Consider the following 15,636-nt stretch of genomic DNA (forward strand, 5'->3'; position numbering starts at 1 on the left):
CACATGTGCTGCTCAACATATTCATCAAGAGTTAGAACTATTCCTGTGGTGTACGCAGTTAAGTTATTTTCAAAAATTTAAACTTTCTGATAACTCACACTGACGAAAGCAACTGTTGATCGCGATGAATTCCAGGAAAGTAAAGCCGAACAATGACTAATGGCAGGGAATTCCTACGGAAATTCTGATAGGTTGACGGAAGTTGGAAACCGTTCCCATGCAGTAGAGGAGTCTGACTGCATTACGGGAATCTAGATAAATTACAGAGAAGTATTTCTCCTTTACACTTGAGACTGATAGAGTAATTTTCAAAATACGTACAATCTGAGGTCATACATTTTTATATTGTTGATACTTGCTTATAAAACTTTATGGAAATCTAATATCAAACTTCACTGCACTCGATTTCAAAACCATTAAATGCAAAGGAAAACTTTACAAGAGAACTCGCAAGTTTACAAGTAGCGACCATCCTCAACCTCTAAAATTTTCCCTAAGTCCTTGGATTCAAGCACAATGTGTTCTTCAATATAATTCATCAAAATCATGTCATTAAAAATTGTATTCATTACCTCGATGTAATAGTACAATGGCACACACAAAAAAATTCCGCATACAATTTCAGCTTGTGGTGTATTGCACCGAAACTAGCGTGATGAGGAGGTAAGCAATTGAGAGCAGGACTTTAAAAGATATTTCATTTATTTAAAAATCGTGAACATGTTCAATACGGACGATAAGCTCCCGAAGTGAATAAAACCTTCTTAATGTTCCCTCTCTATGTCGTTCCTAAGGCTGAACTTTCTTGTATGGTATACTCCCAATATGAGAAAAACATGTGTTGGCAATGAACTTCATTTAAGTACAGTATGGTATGTCGACTTGTTTAACTAAATTATAACTAATAAAATACCGAGAAATTAGGAATTTAACTCGAACATAAAAATCGTCGCAAGTCGAGTAGCGCTGAATCTTTTCTCTGTTTGTCGAGTATTTCAAATGCTTTATCTCTATTATATCTCATCGTATGTAGCATATGTTATACATAGACTAACAAAGCTTTATTACTTTGCCAAAGATATACATTTTTTACACTTGGTTTTCGTATGCGACATACGAACCGTGTTCGTATGTCGCACCGTAGCTATGCATGGTAATCCGATTTAATGTCAAGTGAATATACATGATCGCATAAGTTGTATATTACCTGCACTAATTTCAATTCGGAGAAGCTTTCAATTTTAACTATTATTCGTGTATTATTTTACTATAACGTCAGAAACTTTGAGGGATTACCTATTTTTTGTACTTTTATTATTAGAATAACTCAAGCAATTAAACTTTAACAAAATAATTAGGACAATTTATGATAATTATACATGAACGATTTTCTTTTTTTTCTGCAAATGCGTAGAATTTAATATTTGTTTTATGCTCCATGAGTTTTTAGGAAAAGTAAAAATTCATATCAAATTTTTTTATTTAATTGACGTAGTAGCAAAAATATAATAAATAAATATCTGGAGAGTTTCTAGTAACGAAGAATTTCAGCAGCCGAAGCAATTGCCTGCTCCAAATCACCCGTAGAATCTGGCATGAGAAATAATTCTGTTAGAATCTTATTAGCTGATATTAATTTGTATGGAATTTCACATTTCAGGATTAATGCTGATTCTTATTTGATAAAATTAATTAATTTAACCTTAGGTCAATTCGGTTGTGAGTTTAATAAGTTAGGAATTATCCAAGAGCTCTCTGAACTCTGTCGTTATACGTGAGTCGACAACGCAAATCAACCAGAAGCCGTACTATAAAATATAGTTAAGATATCGTAACAGCGTTTGAATAAATAACTAACCAAAAAAACTCACCCATAACCGCCGTATCCACCATATCCTCCATAACCTCCTCCCCAGCCTCCATAGCCTCCGTAGCCTCCATAGCCACCATATCCTCCATATCCTCCATAACCGCCATAACCGCCATATCCTCCCCATCGGCGGCGGTGAGGCTCAGCATCGGCCACGGGGTAGGCGTAGGCCACAGGCCCGGCGGCCGCTAGGGCCACGGCACCCAGCACCAACAGAAGGACAAACTGCAGGTAGACAAAAGTTATCAGTAACTTTTATTTCAGCGTCGTTTACAATTCAAATGCAAGGAAAACATATGAGATTATCCAAAGGGAACGTTCCAGAATAATATATTTATCCTCAGTATGCATTTGAACAGTGAAATAAAAATTTACGATTACTGCTCTTAGAAAACGTCAAATGAAAACGTGATCATGTTAGTGTACAAAATCTGTGGGAGGCATACATGCAGGTGATTCCTCTTTGTCAGATATAATAATTCATAAATTAGCCGATTCAATAACTTTCAAAGCAATTATGAATTTCAGATTTCAATTTTCATATGGTTTTGTCTTCGGCTGTCGGAGTATTCCTAATTGATAACGGGGGCGCTGTAAATAAGACATCGATTATTTAACCGTGTACAATATTTTTGGTAACTAAAAAATTCGAATAATTGTTGCAGTGAAGTAAGTAAATATTTCCATGCCGTGTTCCAATAAGGACAATAATATCTGAAAATGTTTAGTTTGATGGAGTAATATTTTTGTTGATCAGGTGTCAGGTCGAAAATTATTTTCTTTCAAATAAAATTATTACATTAAATGTGATGAAATTTAAATATAATAAATTTGTTGTTCTGAGTTCGAATATTTTTCTCAATAACTTCATGTCTCTGCAAAAAGCTGTGTATGTCATTCGGAGTTTATTAAAAAATTGTGTTTTTTTTCAGATAAATCATGAAATAATTTGTAAGTAATAAAAGTATATTAGCATTTTCCTCTGTCATTTTGTACTAGCTTTTACATACAGTGAAATATGATTGAGATTGCATATTGAGTGAAGAGACTGCCGAAACACTGGGAAAAAAGTCTTCACAAATGATGGACATACAATGCATTAACATGACTCTAAAACCAAATTGGAACATAAATTAACTATTAAATAACTATTTCATGCACAAAGCACTATAGTAAATATGTTTTCATCAACTTAAGGTAAGACTGACCATAAATTTCGATTCCATGATTACGTCTGGTGCAGTCACCACGAAAATGTGAGAGAGGCGCTTAGAGATAAGTCCGACTTAGTAATGCAGTTGTGTGGTAACGTGGCCAAGTCCGCTCGAGTCTTTATGTGGCAATGCACTTGGTGAAGCAGCAGGCACAAGTCTAAGTAGAAGCGCTTCAAGTTCCTTCCTTATATACTGTATTACTACGGGGAACCCCGAGGCTCGAGAAAGCTATGAGCAAAAAAAAATAAACTTCTCTAACCGCTACACTTCTAGCGGGTACCGGTTTTTAAACCGGCGCTTATTGAGGGACCGTTGCGGTCTGTGCTGAGGCAAACTGCAGGCGCATGCATTCTGCAAAGTCTGAGTTGTACATGCCAGAAACAATGACACATAATAACCTGAGCTGCATTTTCAGGATGAATTAGTGTATGTATATTGAATAACATCATTTGCCAATATCCATTTCGGATCGAAATCGAAAAGTATTAAATTTTAAAAAAGGAAGCTTCTGGTTACTTTCAATTTATTAATCCGACGTAATTTTTGCTGACCTTTATTAATAATAATGAACTTTAATAATCATTTGTTAAAAATGAAACCAATCTCGAATTCGGCAGCACAACATTTTATGCAACTAATTTATGATGAGTGGACTCGGACATTCTGCACGACGTCTGCATATGACACGGCGATGACTTGCACCGGCAGGATTAACTGCAGGTGTCGGGGGGAAAGTTCGGGAAAAGTTCAACCCGACAAAAAATAATCGCTTGCATATTCGGGTACCAACGTCGGCCAAGAGGAGCGGTCGACCAAATTCAGGGTAACATTTTTAGTAAGGAAGCTGACTAAATCCCAAGTAAGTCTTATAAAGTCCCATATACCGTTTAAGTGACTGAGCCATAGACTGTATATGTGACCGAACCATATTCTGTATAATAGACTGAGCCATTTACTGTATATGTACCTGAGCCATACACTGTATATGTGACTGAGCCATTTACTGTATATGTGACTGAGCCATACACTGTATATGTGACTGATCTATATACTGTATATGCGACTAACAGACAAGACAAATAGTGTACACACGAAGAACGATTTGCATTATCGCATTTCACAAAGGCACAGATATGAAGAGCAACTGAAGCGATACCTTCCAGCAATATTTTTTTATAGTCACTTCATAGTCTATGTCTACAGGTAGTTTATTCAGTACAAAACTTGGCTTGCAATTTCCTGCAGACTTGCATGCGTGTTAGAGTAATCGAGTCATTGACATCTGCTTGACATAGTGATGACATAGGAATGCCCATCTTTTGTCAATCGTTTCGTTATCTATAAAGGACTAGTATCACAAAACCTTATTTTTAATTGACAAGTAAGACTAATTTCAATATAAACAAGAAGATTGTCACTGAGCCTGGTCACTACTGAATGAGTTTCTCCGAACATTTTCTCTCCCGGTCGGGCTTGATTGATCTCACATCTATACTGAGTTTTTAACGGGCAAGGCGTTTTTTTAATCAACTAATTTTACTAAAAGATGTTACTGTAATATTAGCCGAAATTGATTGTGACATTTGCGATACGAAACTTGATAAGACGCGTGAACACGAATAATGGTATACATAAGCGGTCTCTCGGAGTAATATATTAAGTTTTTTTCCATTCGTAAGATCCAATTTATGTTTGGTTTTGATGTCAATAATATATTTCTTTTTCACGAGCATATAATTTTTTTTGGTGTTTGAAGAATTTTTCGTTGATTTTCTGCCATTAAATCTCATCTATTATTCGTAAATATTTTTACGCCATTCGATTGGAAATTAGATTATATCGTTCAATTTTTAAAGTCAGGCAGGACAGTAAAAAAACGTAAAGTTTTAAATTATTTCGATAATATATATAGGAACAACTTAAGTTAACAAGTAATGTAAAATTTTGTCCGGTGTCAATGTCAAGTTCCAGGAGCTTTTTCCGGTCCATATCACCCATAGTATCTGGGGAGGAAAAAAAGGTCTCGTTGTTATTGGCTGTTATAAACTCTGATGAAAAATAAAACAATACATTCATGAGAGATATCATCCTGAATCAATCATGAACTTTACTAAACAACTATCTAATTTAATCTCATTTGATCAGAATCCTGAACTGGATCTCAGAGTTTGGGTTAATTCAATGAATCATATATAAACATATTTTCTCAGAAAACGCCACTAATTTTGTCGTTCAATGCGGTCCACTTGCAATTCCACTTTCGTGGATACCAATTAAGGGAAAAGTTCATTTTTTTACTCACCGATAGTCACAGACGATTCTTCCATAGACGATAGTGTAAAATCGGCATGGATATCCAAAACCATAATATCCACCGTATCCACCATAGCCTCCAATGTATCCACCAAATCCTCCGCTGTAGTAGGGCCTGGGCCGGTAGTAACCACCACTGAAGCTGGGTCTTGGCCGGTTAAAGCTGGGTTTTGGCCGGTTAAAACTGGGTCTTGGCCGGCTAAAACTGGGTCTTGGCCGGCTGGAACTGGGTCTTGGCCGGCTAAAGCCACCGCCGTGAAAACTGCTGTGGCCGGTGTGGCCACTGCCGCGACCGCCACCTCCACGGCGCGGCTCGGGGTCGGCGTTGGCGTTGGGGTCGGCGATGGGCCCGGCGGCTGCTAGGACCTCGGCGCTCAGCACCAGCAAGAGGACAAGCTGCAGTTGGGCGGGAGAGATATGAGTATACCTATACCTATATCTAATCTTATAATTTTGAAACACTTATGATTCAGCTAGATCACTCTATGCCTACCTGTGCTTCCTAGATGAGTCGTAATTAAATGCTTGCATTTTCTGGTCGCGTTGCAGTGTTAGTCTTGTTTGGGGTCCACGCACCAAATTTGTTAAGGCCAATTTCAGCGTTAATGCCAATTTCCTCTGAATGTGATGCCGCAACAGATTTTTTCTATAAGAATTATTGATTTTTAAATTATTTATATTGAATTCGTGATACATGCAGCGTTAGCTGAAGGTATGTGAGACATAATTTGCGTGGTCTCTATCATCAACTGCGGTAAACTTAAGAAATTAAATTTGAAATTTTGACGAGATTTCAGTTAACAGTCTTTTAGCATTTATTAGTTAGATTGAACTTTTTGTTAATTTGACGCATGCTTCTAAGCTATGTATTAAGTATTCAAATAATATTTTCATTCATGAATATCAGAATAACACTTGCACAAAAAAGTAGTTAATGTAACTCACTCTCACGCATCAAAAAACATGAATTATATATATTTAATCTAGAATTTATTGACTGTTGAATCAATTAATGACATGACACACCAAATCAAATTAAAATTTTAACATTGTTAGTGACAATCCAGAATAAGAAGTAGGACAATGACAAGTTTTATAGTTAGATTTTTGACCACAAACTAACCGTTAATTTTGACGTCATCTTTTTTTTGCCCAGAAAACTAAAATTTTAGATGGAGGTGGAAAGGTAAGCTCAATATAACAATGCACTCGAGCAAGCCTCAAACTAATATCTGGAGCAGAGCTTCAGGCTCTTCCTTATATACCTAATTAATTGCGGAAACTCCAAGTCAGGACAGAGCCGTAAGAATACAAATAAATATCTGGCTTTCCATCTGCACTAATTCTGGTCGGCACTGGATGACGGTGAGTGTTGAAGAAGCAGAGACGGGCATTAATGCTCCGGCAAACCGTAATGACGACGAGCTGACGAGCTAAAGTTAGGTTGTTTTTGGAATCAGCATGACAGGTTTACTGGTATTTTTTTCCTATAAAATTAAGGATTACTAAGTATGATTATTTCTGTCTAAGTTATGTATTTACTGGTGAAGAAAATTTACTGGTTGGAAAAATTGGGGGAATAGCAGATGAATTGCTGAGCATTGAAAAAAAAATTTAAGATGGCGCTCCCGGGTTTTTGACAATCCATAATGAAAATATACAGGCTTTGAAACGATTCATAACAACTTTTAATCATACGTATACTCTACCCTAGGCTTATATGCACATGTTTTTAGAAAGAAACTACATGTCAGTGAAAATCATGTGTTACGTAATGCACCTGCGCTTGAAAGCTCTCCTGATTTGGGAGGTTAGGCTGCCGTATGCGGAGTGAAAGTCCGAAGAAAGTTTGGCCAATTGAGAAACGATCGACGGGTATGGACGGCCGACCCTTGGCCAGCGACTTGGAATTTTTCTTGATCAGTAATGAAATCTGAAGCAAGCTCCCCATGGATACATAAACTCTCTTACATATGCTCTAGCTCTGTCCTCTACAGACAATAATCGTTTTGCTTTCTCATTATTTACGTACGACTCTTCAGTTTGTTGGCGTCAGAATTGATAGAATTGTAGCTCAGCTCCTAACCACTTATTTGGACTCTAAAATTATGTTTATTACTAATAAAATCTTGGTCTATAGCTTGCATGCTGAAATTCCTATCTCGATTTCGAAACATCAGTAGTATATTGTAATGATATTATACATATAGCAAAAATCGCAAACTGAGTCTCCTTCCTTAACAATTTTGACCTTGATGCTTATATCCTCACGTACTTCCGATTTAGGAAACGCCAAGGTTCCGCCTATATAGGATGTTGATATATAATCTTTTGATCATCGAATTATTTTCACAATAATAAAACTGGCTGATTTGATTGCCCGCATTCTCGAAAATTCTACGGTGATCCTAAGTCCGGCAATGATAGTTAATTTAGGATACATGAAATTTTTGTCATTAAAATGAAGAATCACGGCATTTTGCATTCAAATCAAAATTTCGACACGCATTTTTTTCTCGCTGTAATGTGCATGAAATCTGTCGTAAACCTTCATTTCACGCTCCTTGTCATTTTTATAATATTTACAGGCTATATTTTATTACTCATGAATTACAGTGTCATGAGTGTCAATATTACTTCTACAGAGGCATTTATAAACACGTTTTTCTTAACTTAGCATCGCGTTTGTTTGTGGATTTGTTTGTTGTTAACATTGACAACGAATGAGTGTCAATATTACTTCTACAGAGGCATTTATTTTAATTTCAGTTTATTTAACTTTTATAGTTCTATAGTTGCATTCACATCTATATTTATTGTCTATTGTAAACCTTTTCGTACTAATTTAAAGCTAGAGTTGATCAATAATTTCATTAACAGCTTAATAAATTTCCTTATAGACAGGGGCTGAAATGGTATTGGTTCTTGCAGAGACTATTCATACATTCATTTCAAATATTATTTACTAGCACGCCTGTACATTGAGTCTGAGTCGAGGAAGAGATTAAAGCAGTTTATTAATGTATCCTGGATAGGCACACATGCAACACCATCGCTATTCAGAACACGAGCACGCCGTGCTACTGTGCTCCAGACGACACTTTTTCTTGCGCTTGAGCTATAGACACAAATGACTGCATACTCTCAGCTTACTTATCAGGATGAATTCGACTGAAAAAAATGCCCTTTTTATGGAACTTTTCTCGAAAAAATAATAGGTGCAAAATTAGGGTAAATTCAAGTCGAAATTTCTCATAATGAGAGTTTTATAAAATAAGGCAACGCTTTTCGCTTATCACAGGGCATCTTCAGAATGTAAATGAAGTAGATGAATAGACCAGAAGTTTCCTGGATGGCTTAAGGCAAGAGACTTCACACGGTTTACTTCTCAATCAAACATGTCTAAATAATGGGCTCTTCACTAAATGGACAAATGATCAGAATAAGGGTAAGGTATTGTTGGTAGTTCGTATATGGATGAAAAGACATATAGAGTTTATAAAACAATGTAATGAAACACACCAGCAACACTCTGCAAAATATTTCCAAATGGTCTGAACACACCAAATAACCTAGATACACTATTTGTATTTGCCCTACACGAGTAAAACACATACCCTATTTACATACATATACACCTCAGGATACTTGCATACCGTTACTTTTATAATCTCTGTACGTTAGATGTACGATCTCCATCGCCCCCCCGAATCTACGTCCAGTGCGATCAGGTTTAAACAAGAATTTCCTCAAGTCATTGACGATGTCTGTATAACACACGAATAATCGATTCTTGATATATTATAATGAAAATGAAGAAACTACGATAGATATATAAATTCGCATGGTAGCAGGTATTGCAATGATATTTTTGCTCATATACATCAGGAATAGACTTCATATTACTGATTGCATAGATTATGTATATTTTTTCACTTATATATCATATTTCTATTCATCTAACATATTCCGGAAGCAGACCAGGAGCGTCCGTGCAGCCGTGAGTGTCAATGGTAGATATTCAAACGCGGTAATTTGTACCGAAACAAATAAGACATGAAATTGAAAAACATAAGGACTGAATTATTATATGTTATAAATTCAAATTTTTGCACGGTATTTACCTTAAGGATACTGTTAACACACAATTGATTACAAGGATACCAATAAATCATAGCAGAATAAAGGGATACTAACAACTCGCAACTGATTAAAAGGACACCAATAAATCATAACTGATGGAAAGGATATTGTTAATACACTATCCATTTGCTTGTTTAGTTAATACTTGTTGAAGATGCGAACTAATTAAATCTACGCAGAAATAGAATAATCACGCAATAGAATAATCAGAAATAGAAAAATCGCGAGTTATTAACGAGTTATTAATATAATATATAATTATTAATATAATACCCTATGTAACTGCACACATTTGTTTACTTTACTTGTTCACACTTGTTTACTTCAATATAAATTCAATTTAATCTGTCAAACATTGGAAAACAAGTTAAAATTCCATAGATTATTTCCCATAATAAAAAATAATTTGAAAATTCATCAAGAAAATTATTAAACGAGAAAAGAAATATAACTCAGTACTCACTGAGTGAGTGATAGAAAGCGCATTTTCTCGTCGACGAAAACATGAAGTCACGGGACAGACGGACAGACATGACGAGCACACTAGGGCATTTTTTCCATAAATGAGAAAATACGCAAAAAATACGAAAAGTTGAATGGACATGCTGATGAATATAGTAATTTTCGACTGCAACTTTATTTGTGATGAGCTAATTGAAGCGCTGCTTTAACAGTTCTAACCGGTTTGTCGGCAACCACAGCAACTGACTTCTTGTTCGAAAATATTAACCGTTATTGCGGCTCTTGTGGTGCGTAGTTTCCACGCTTGAGCTCTGTTTTGTTAAGTACTTGTCTTATGAGTGCAAAGTATGTAGTCGATGTTACGTAATGAACATAAATCTAAAATCACCTCTTCAATGTGACAAATTTAAATATTTATTCTGATAGAGTTTTTTCATCGATATTAATAAACTTGAAACAATGGTTGTGAATTTTTTTTAAACATATAGGTAATTGAAAGAGGACTGTACATTTATGCAGTGTATGTATCATGTGTTCTGCGACTAAGAGTTGTAAAATTATTCGAATAAGTTTCGAAATTTTCCATACTAGATGAATCTTTTTACAGCAGAGGAACCGGTTGCACATTTTCTCTTTGTTTGTGTCTCTGTGCGTAGAACAACTTGTTCTCCTTTGTTTTTTTTGTTATGCTGAAAAATACTAATTGTTGATCTAAAATGTACGAAATGAAAAATAATCGAGTTAAAAAGGAACGGAAAACTGAATGTTCGGACTGCAATTTCACAAAAAGTTTCCTACGAAGGTTCACAATGGATGTCGTAGGAAGAATAAGACATTATTTGCTTAAAAAAGGAACAAATTGCCTTTCTTTATTATGGTTACCTTGAACCGACAGTTCATTTTATACATGAAAATGATGATAGAATGAACTTTTTGAGTTGCCGATCCACGACTCCAACGACTGGCATTAAAACAAGCTCTAAAAATAATTCAAAATTTACTCGTGACGACCTAAATTATTATCATACCGAGGCGAATAAACTATCCGGAATGACAAAATTTGTCGCTGGGATATTCAGTGTCATGGCTTTCCGCTGTATAAAATAATTTGCCTATTCAATGAAGAACATTATGTGTTGCCTAAAACTAGGAATTTGACCTAAATTAGGTATAATGTTGGCCTAAAACTAGGTATTTATGTCAATAAGGTAAAGTAAACGCATTAAACTTGTTTGCCGCACTTACATGCTATGTTCGTAGAAGTTTTCATTGGCATTTGTGTGTTCTGAACTAAATTTAAAATTCGGGCTTTGGCTGCTGACAAAGAAATTTTGAGTTCGTCGGGAGTTACAAATGCAACCAAGGTGGATTTTCATGCTAGCATAGGCATCTAATAAATTATTTATCATTTTTTTTAATTTTCTCTTAATCCTAATTAATTACGAAGAATAACATACGATTTACAACACTCGTAATAAACGGTTATAGCAAACCTAAGCTCTTAATGAACTGAACGAAATGGAAAACAAGTTATTGTTAATAAATTACACGCAATATCGTGTACTGCACAGGATGCTTGGGCTGCAAGCTGACTAGAATGTTCGTCGTTCCTAGTATGTTACGGAGATGTCTTTTATTTCTATATGCTGACGTTTCTTAGGATTATTTCGTTCATGAGTTCATCCATACATTTAGTGGTAAAAAACAAGAGGTTTCGCGACCTGTAAGACCGCGATTATGGCTTAAATTAAGCGAGGCATCAAAGTCGAGTGCTGGCTCGATCATAAGACGTTTTACTTCAATTGAATGAAGAAGTAACATCAGCAATTTTTATTTCTTATACGTCGCGATGCCATTCGCTGAAAATTAATTCTGTTACTTGAGAAGTAATGTGTAATTCGTTAATTTATTCGATTGCTCTGCACTCATTAAAGTTTTGAATTTATGTGAAACAATTAATATGCGTCGTATTTAAAGGACAAACAGGAGCGATGCTCATTTAGTGTTATTGATAATCATTGATATTGAGTGTTATTTGCTACAGTGAAACTTCATTTGGCGCTGCATTTGGTTTAGTTGTTCGAATGATCTGCATCAGGCACTCGGTTTCTGGGCCGTTGAAGGTGTAAAGCCAACACCTAGTTTTAAGGTAGTAAAACATTTTCCATATTTGACGTGTATTGAAAATCGCTTTTAATATTAATTTTTGTTAGAATGGGTTTAAAGGCGATCATCACATTCTCATTATTGTTAGATGTCATATCGGGTGAAATAACTAAATACCATAATACATTGTCTTTTATTTAAAAATTGAAGAGTAAAATCACAAAATATTTTTCAACTAAATACTGGATGCTGATTTTTCTTTTTCGTTATACATGTGGATGCTATCATAGAATTTACAACTGACATTGTTGTTAATAAATACAGGCTAGTATCAGTCGCAGAGATCTCGATATACGGTGGATAACATTCTCGATCAACCTCATGAAGATACCATCACATCCACCATGAAATCAGCCGCCGTATACTCCGTATCCACCATATCCACCGAATCTGCCACCACCGTATCCACCGTATCCCCCGTATCCACCGTATCCCCCGTATCCACCGATTCCACCGATTCCACCGTGGTGATGAGGATGATGGTGAGGCTCAGCATCGGGGATGGCGTCAGGGAAGGGATAGGCAGCACTCAGCACCATCATTGCCAGGCCCAGAACTGCTACAAACTGCAAGGTAAATATCTGTTATTTTATAAATTCAATGGATATATATCTTCAATATATTTTAGTTGCTTCACTAATTCGCTTCAGCGTATTTCTTCAATAGCAAGTAACAGTACAACATATAATGTTAGGTCATTATGTCTTCCATTTGTTAAGACTTTAAAAAGAAGCCATTTAATTGGTGACTTAAATTTTTCAAATATAATAGCGGTGAGCTATTATATATAGAATATTTGTATTATATTATATAATAGTGTAAACTATTTTCATATAGCGGTAAGTGTTCATAATATAAAATTTCATTATTGTTGTTTTAAATACATCCCTCCAAAATGTTCTGTTGGCGAAAAGTAATTAGTAAAACTATGAAAAGAACGAAGAATATAATGAAAAAAAATTAAGAAAAGAATATAATGAACTGAATTTGGATCTAAATCTGAACATTTTCAACAAAACTTACAGCAAATTTCGACGACATGTTTGAATGCAAAGGGCGCAGTTGTCGTCAGCAATGTTAGCAGAACTATGGACAAGAGATACGTTGTCTTGTCTTATATATAATAACTTCTGACGGGCCAAATCAGCTCAACGTAAATGGCTGCATCCGCTCACTTTGTGTCGTAGCTGTAATGGCTGCACTGAGTCTTGGGAGATAGAATAATTACATGTAACTCATCATATTTTAATACTGCGAACGTTTATTTAAGCGACGGATTATTGTAAGTGCATGTCACTAATCAAGTGGGGAAATAAGTCTCCCCATTTATGTTGATAGAGAATATCAACATTATCAATAAACCTTTCAAGTTTTAAGTAGGCATGAGTTTTGCACCTTATGCAATTTAACTACAAAATTCTATTAAACCAGAGAAATTTGCTACTAAACATTTAATTAACAGCGGCGAATCATAGTATGAAGAATATAGTTTGCGTTAATCGTAAGCTCTTGTATTCGTCCTATACCTGCAGATTTGAAATTGAAGTGCTGGCCATGTCAGCAGCTAAAAAACTATAATATCAGTTCGAAAAATATCAGTCCCAGATAATTAATTGTCCAATTTAGAGATAAAAATACAAATTCAAGATGTTTTTAAAATTAATTATTTATTAATTTCATTTAAATATTCATTAGCTGTTATTCAAAATCGATAAAGAATGATTCAAAATGTAATTTTTATTCGATGCGTAAGATTTTATTTTAATGCTTTTGAATACCCTAATAAACTTTTGAAAAATCTCGAACCAAAACGTGTAGTGTCATATTTCCTTTGATTTTAACATTGAATGTCAGCTGATAATATTGCCGGGCTTTGTCTGTTAGCGTGAGAGCGGTGCATAGTTAGCGGGAATTCCCTCTCTGTTAAACCGTCCGGACAAATCATCAACATGCTAGGAGTTCTATAAAAATACGCATACAAAATTTTCATTATTATAACGAGAATATTGTGTGCCACATTTCCAGCTCATGTTTACCAATGCCAGGACAGGCGGTACGAGGGAGATTTAACAGATTATTTAAGATAAAGATACCCAGTTTTGCTGTTTGTTGTTGTCGTAGTTACAGGATTATCTTTGAAGAAAGCGGATATATAGGCCAGCAAACGTGTCTAGCAAAATAGGATTTGGTGTCGGTAATAAGGCAACAAGATAAACACATTGACGGATCCAACAGAGCATTTGGAGGGATGTATTTAAAACAACCATAATGAAATTCTATAATATGAATGCCATGGGCCTATGTCTTCAACGCCGACACTTCTATTCTAAAGTAATGATTTTTAGTAAGTAATGCGAAACGTTAAAAAGAATAGGATGTATTAAGATAGCAACGAATTATTTGTAAGGTATGTAGAAGCTTTTCATCTTTAATTGCTGAACTAAGAGTAATGCAGCCGTTGTTGAACTGTTAGTTAATTATGTACTCGTATTAATTGCGCAGAGCAAGGTTTCATTAATTTCAAAATTTCATTATTTGGAACTTGCACTACAAACGCAATGAAAATAGGTTAATTTAGTACAAAAAATTTAAAGTTTGCATAATTACTGAGAAATAAATTTTAGGTACTGATAAATGTATGTTGTAAAATTACAGTTACAGCTATAGCTGTAACTGTAACCATGTTCGAAGCCAGTTCTTCACGTTCTAACCTATCATTATGACCTTGCATGACATGCCAAGTTTGGTAGGCAGGATTATGAGCTGTTGTAAAGTTTAACATCTTGCACGTGAAGTTTTATCTAGAATATGCTAATGGCAACGACCTTTGCATAAAAACAAGACTGACGATAATTTTGACTGTTAAAACGGTAATCCGAATATTAGATCATGCTGCTTTCTCTCTAGCTGTTGGGTTGTCGTTGACAGCTCGGAATATGTTCGTAATTGGTTTATGCTGAACTTCATGAACTTTGTTCATGATTTTTTAAAACTATGATGCAGTTATACCTGCTCGTGATGAGCTCAATTCAATGATTTTGGTTTTTTTCTAAATAAAGCGTCAACACATGCAGCTCTGATTAACAAATAATTAAAATAATCTGCAAGCAGACAAGGAATTCAAAAGAGAACCATCTCATTCTGCGAGGCTAATGGTAAACTAAAGTTGACAGTATGGGCAATAGCACCTGTTAGGTGAAACATTTCAGAGAATACATATAATTAATGACACATAATTATCATCGAGCACTATAAACTCAAATACTCCAAGTCTTCAATTTAATTCAATTCAAATTTAATTTATTTATGTTTTTCACTATTTTATAGGTACCCAAATCATTCCAACGTTTGATCATTTGAATAATGGTTATCTGGACTTGAATTTATAATAAAGAATAAGTGATTATTTAATCAATGGATTAATGATTAATTAATAAAAAATCGTGGTGCACGAACGATCGTAGGCGC

The 15,636-nt window shown here is 35.1% G+C and overlaps 2 protein-coding genes and 1 long non-coding RNA gene across 4 annotated transcripts; all 3 read right to left on the minus strand.

The window, feature by feature from the left end:
* Positions 1-1,486: 1,486 nt before the first annotated feature.
* On the minus strand, positions 1,487-6,610 carry LOC108665851 (neuropeptide-like protein 30). Of its 2 annotated transcripts, XM_047880150.1 has the most exons (4): positions 6,521-6,610; positions 5,469-5,793; positions 1,872-1,908; positions 1,487-1,590 (listed from the first exon to the last, which is right to left on the minus strand). In XM_047880150.1, the coding sequence occupies exons 1-4, from the start codon at positions 6,536-6,538 to the stop codon at positions 1,578-1,580; spliced, it is 393 nt and encodes a 130-aa protein (XP_047736106.1). In that variant the 5' UTR covers positions 6,539-6,610; the 3' UTR covers positions 1,487-1,577. The 2 variants fall into 2 exon arrangements, with proteins under 2 accessions (XP_047736106.1, XP_018008147.1); XM_018152658.2 differs by lacking the exons at positions 5,469-5,793; positions 6,521-6,610 and adding an exon at positions 3,079-3,255 and having other exon boundaries at positions 1,872-2,095.
* On the minus strand, positions 4,966-5,462 carry LOC125177770. Its single transcript, XR_007156658.1, has 2 exons — positions 5,387-5,462; positions 4,966-5,087 (listed from the first exon to the last, which is right to left on the minus strand). It is a non-coding gene; the product is annotated as an uncharacterized LOC125177770 (long non-coding RNA).
* Positions 6,611-12,238: 5,628 nt separating the features above from the next.
* LOC108665843 (protein suex-1) lies at positions 12,239-13,282 on the minus strand. Its single transcript, XM_018152650.2, has 2 exons — positions 13,192-13,282; positions 12,239-12,734 (listed from the first exon to the last, which is right to left on the minus strand). The coding sequence occupies exons 1-2, from the start codon at positions 13,207-13,209 to the stop codon at positions 12,519-12,521; spliced, it is 234 nt and encodes a 77-aa protein (XP_018008139.1). The 5' UTR covers positions 13,210-13,282; the 3' UTR covers positions 12,239-12,518.
* Between the last annotated feature and the right edge of the window lie 2,354 nt (positions 13,283-15,636).

This window comes from Hyalella azteca, unplaced genomic scaffold (genome assembly GCF_000764305.2).
Source record: "Hyalella azteca isolate HAZT.00-mixed unplaced genomic scaffold, Hazt_2.0.2 contig4705, whole genome shotgun sequence".
NCBI classification, from domain to species: Eukaryota; Metazoa; Arthropoda; class Malacostraca; order Amphipoda; family Hyalellidae; genus Hyalella; species Hyalella azteca.